Source organism: Octodon degus, unplaced genomic scaffold, assembly GCF_000260255.1.
Source record: "Octodon degus isolate 3935 unplaced genomic scaffold, OctDeg1.0 scaffold00067, whole genome shotgun sequence".
Lineage (NCBI taxonomy): Eukaryota > Metazoa > Chordata > Mammalia > Rodentia > Octodontidae > Octodon > Octodon degus.
The window spans coordinates 11,194,895-11,199,365 of NW_004524643.1; the positions used below are offsets into that span (position 1 = coordinate 11,194,895).

At 61.6% G+C, this 4,471-nt stretch overlaps 1 protein-coding gene across 2 annotated transcripts in view; it reads left to right on the forward strand.

Annotated features, from left to right (window-relative positions):
* Window positions 1–333: 333 nt before the first annotated feature.
* Kcnc1 (potassium voltage-gated channel subfamily C member 1) overlaps window positions 334–4,471 on the forward strand; it is a 43,730-nt gene continuing 39,592 nt past the window's right edge. For both annotated transcript variants that reach the window (XR_002821835.1, XM_004634919.2), the window contains exon 1: window positions 334–1,572. Coding sequence is in view for 1 of the 2 variants with exons in the window: in XM_004634919.2 (XP_004634976.1) it covers window positions 1,003–1,572 (570 nt within the window). In the remaining variant the exon portion in view is untranslated. The remainder of the gene's footprint in view (window positions 1,573–4,471) is intronic.

A 4,471-nucleotide genomic window follows, 5' to 3' on the forward strand; every position in this document is an offset into this window, starting at 1 on the left:
CCGGGAGCGCCGCCCGCCTCCCAGGAGCAGGAGCAGGAGCAGAGCGCGGGGCGGAGAGGCTCCGGAACCAGTGCCCGGCGGCCCGCACACCCAGCCCGCGGCAGCTCGCGCCCGGCCCTGCGCCGCTCGCAGCCGCCGGGAGCTGTCCCTTCAGCACCGCCACGGAAGCCGAGTCCAAGCGCGAGCCGCAGAGCCGGATCCAGCCGTGCGCCCCGCGCCGCGCTGCGCGGCAGCCCCGCGGGGCAGCACCCGGCCCCTGCCCGGGGGACCCGCCATCTCCTGTGGGAGGCGGGGAAAAGGAGCGAGGAGGGCGGGCGGGCGGGCTCGCCGCCGCCGAAGGAGCCGGCAGCCAGGCCAGGACGAGGAAGGGGCCGGAGCCCGCCCTGCACCCGCGCCGCAGCCCGGCCGCGCAGGGAGGAAGCAGCCAGCGTCCGTCTCCCCCGCGCGGAGAGCGCACCGCGGCGACCACCGCGAGCCTAGTGCGAATCCCCGGCCCCCGTCCTGCCCTTCCCCTGCTGGGGCCAGTCCAGCGGCCCGGCTCGCAGCAGCCGACCTTCCCCCCAAAAGCTTTGTGTCGATCTCTCCATTTTCCCGCGGAGATGGTAATGGGAGCCCGGCCCCCCCACCCTCTCTCCCCTCCTCCCCGGGCTCGCCGCTGAGCGCCGCCCCCCTCCTGTGCTCTCCCTACTCCTCCCTCCTCCCTTCTCCCTCCCTCTTCTCTCCTCCTCTGCCTCCTTCACAGCCAGACCGGCTCCCTCCCACATCTGGCGCCTAGAGACCCCTGGGAGCCCGCGCGCCCTCCCCTGGACCGGCACGCGACCGGCAGCGCCCCGGCCGGCTTGGGTCGCGCGTGGAGGTGGCCCGCGCCGCGGTCCTCTGTCCCCCCCCGACGGCTGGGGGGACGGGGGAGGAGGCCGCGCGCCCCCTCCCCGGCGCCGACTCCCCCTGGCGGCCGCTCCCATGGGTGTCGCTGGGCCGCGCCATGCCTAAGGGGGCGCCGCGATGGGCCAAGGGGACGAGAGCGAGCGCATCGTGATCAACGTGGGCGGCACGCGCCACCAGACGTACCGCTCGACGCTGCGCACGCTGCCCGGCACGCGGCTCGCCTGGCTGGCAGAGCCCGACGCCCACAGCCACTTCGACTATGACCCGCGCGCCGACGAGTTTTTCTTCGACCGCCACCCGGGCGTCTTCGCGCACATCCTGAACTACTACCGCACCGGCAAGCTGCACTGCCCGGCCGACGTGTGCGGGCCGCTCTACGAAGAGGAGCTGGCCTTCTGGGGCATCGACGAGACGGACGTGGAGCCCTGCTGCTGGATGACATACCGCCAGCACCGCGACGCCGAGGAGGCGCTCGACAGCTTCGGGGGCGCCCCCCTGGACAACAGCGCCGAAGACGCAGACGCCGAAGGCCCGGGCGACTCGGGCGACGGTGAGGACGAGCTGGAGATGACCAAGCGCCTGGCGCTCAGTGACTCCCCGGACGGCCGACCCGGTGGCTTCTGGCGCCGCTGGCAGCCGCGCATCTGGGCGCTCTTTGAGGACCCCTACTCATCCCGCTATGCGCGGGTAAGTGACAGCTGACTCTCCAAAGATGGGGCGGGCAAGGTAGCGGCCTCTTCCTCCAGCCGGTAGGGTTGGGCCGGAAACTTGGCGGTAGGGAGTTCAGAGCTGAAGGAGGGTGTGTGGAGAGGGCGACTTTGCCAGGTGACTGGCACTGTGTGTATAGGACTCGGCGGCTGCATGGCTGTGTTTAATATGTATGAGTGAGTATGAATGGGTGTGTTTATGTGTATGCGTAGAGTATGTGTGCGTATTTATGTAAGTATGGTGGTGTATATTTGGGTGGGATTGAGTGAGCGTGTGTGCATGCATGAGTGTGCATGAGCGCCTGTTCGTGCACATTGTGTCTTTGCAGATGTACACTGGGAAGGTGTGAACTGCCCTCTGGCATGGGAGAGGAGTGGGGAGATTTTCCTCCTTCCCAGGTAAGGGGGCATCCGGAGCCAGTGATGGCCCAGGAAGAGAGCCTCTGGCCTGCCTGGCAGCTGGAAACAGGCCAGCCCCTCTCTAGGGACCACCTCAATCCCAGGAACCTTCCTGAATGATTCATAGCTTGGAAGTTGGTGTAGGGCTGGGCTTCTGGGCAGAGGCATGGCGATGCCCCAAAGACCTGCTCCTGAGAGCAGAGCCTCCTTTCCTGGAAGGAGTGAGAAGAGATGCAGGGTGTCATGGGCTACTACCCCTGTTTCCTCTGGCGCTGGTGAAGGTGGGAATAGAGAGGGGAGTCTTGAGGAAGTCCTGAAAAGACAAGGTGTGTGAGGTGGGTGTGTCTTCAGCACCACTCCCCTTTAGTGACAGCAGATGGTTGCCAGGGAGGACACCCTGCTGCTGACCTTGGCCCCTCAGATGACCTCTCTGGATTAGTGTCCTCATCTGTGAAGCAAAGGGGGGATCTGATGGACTCTCAAGGTCTTTGCTATTGGACAGTCAGTCACTGAGCCCAAAAAAGCTAGCAGCCAGCTATCCCGGAAGAGATGCCCTGGCCTTCTGGAACTCTGTTCTCAGAGTCCTGCTGAGAGCCAAAGCCTGCGAGGGAGGGGCAGAGTTTAAAGCCAAGCCCCTCCCCCATCCATGAGCCACCCCCTACCTCCTCCCAGGCAAAACCCTGCCTCTGCCTTGCTTTTACTGCTCCATATCCCTGCCCTACTGGCCCCAGGAGCCTCAGCCCCGGCCAGGGGGTGGAGCTGGGGAAGATCAGTGGCCTAATGGCACTTTGGGACCCTGAGGTGCTCAAGGGCAGAGGAGTGCTGTATAATCAGAGATCTGGCAGATTTGTTACTAAGATAAAAAAAACAAACAAAAAAAACAGGATGTGTGAGGGAGAGGGCAGGTCAGAATCTTCTACCTTGAAGTCTAGAACAGGTGTGTGCATGTGGGGGTAGGGAGAGAGAGAGAGAACACACCTGGCCTTTCATCATGCCCAAGGTCACCTAGGAAGGCAGAGGCCAAGTAGGACTTGAATCCAGCTCTCCTGGGGCCCTGTCCTTCCAGGAGTTGGCCACTGGCTCTCTGCCAGTCCTGTGGGGGCAGGAACCCTCTGAGGTCTCCCCTTCCATCCCTTTCCTGACAGAGGCCACAATAGCTAGAGGATTATGTAACTAGAGGCTGTGCTGAGTATGGGGAGGGGCCAAAGCAGGGGACTGAGATGCTGAAGTGGTCTGTACTGAGGAGGGCTCAGGGTGCAGGCAGGGCAGGCCTGGCTAGAGCAGCTGCCCATCAGCAGCCTTTGACCTTGGGCAGCTTTGCCTTTCTCTTGGCCCCTGGAAGCAAGGGATAGGCCCTACTTCAGGGGTGTCTCAGCCTCGCAGCCCCCCGAGAGGCTGGGCCCTCCACTGACTGCTTTTCTTATGCTCAGCTTTAGGGCTCTCATGGGGTCCCTGAGTTTCAGGGCAGGCAAAGGTCAGTGGGCCATGTTCCAGCCCCATACCTGTCCATCTCCTCCCTGTGGACAGCCAGAGTGTGGGGTGGCCTTCATGCGGTGGACACAAATAGACCACCTAGTATGGCTTGAGGTCTTACTGATATACAAAATCACCCTGAAAAGTGTTTTCAGGTCTCTCAAGTGGAGGCACATTGAGTCCAGACTAGGACATGGTGGGGTGAGAGTTTGTCCTGTGATGCAGGCCAGGGAGTGTGTCCCTCTCAGCCTGTCTGTGCTTTCTTTCCCTGTCCCCCCACTCACAGAAAGGCTGTAGTCCCCTCTTACTCCACTCTCATGGGTAACCCAGGAGAGCACCAGGCGGGCAGGGAGGGAGCTGTGCAAGGGCACACAGGGCCCGAGGACAGGGCTGGGGTTAGAACCCGGCTCCCACAGCTGCCAGCCTGGCTGCATTGCAGCTGCCTCCCGCAGCTCTGCGCAGAGACCAGGCTGCCGCCCTCCCCCTCCTCCTCCCCATCTTTGCTCTGCCGCTGCCTGCCTGCCGGCACCTTTGTTTACCCCTCCCTCCCCGCGGCTCCAAGCCTCCTCAGATTGGTGGGCTGGGATTTCAATTTTCATTTGAGATTCTAGAGCAGAACCTCATGTGTGTGTGACAGTATATGCATGTGTGAAAGAAAAGCTGTATGTGTGTGAGACAGAATCTGTTTAAGAGATTCTGTGTGGGAATGAGAGACTACATATGTGTGAGAATGAAAGTATGTAAGTGAAACTCTAGGTGCATGCACACGTGTGTGTGTGTGTGTGTGTGTGTGTAAGAGATGATGTGGGAGAGCATATGTATATAAGACACTGTGTAAGAGATGCTGTGTGAGACTCAACCTGTGTCTGAGTATATCACTGTATGTGGAAGTGTGAAAATGTTTATATGAAGCATTGCATATGCCTTTGTGTGTAAGGCAGTGTGCACGAGACCATCTGTGCTTGCACAGTGTCCTGGGTGTGACAGACTGTGTGTGTGTGTGTGTG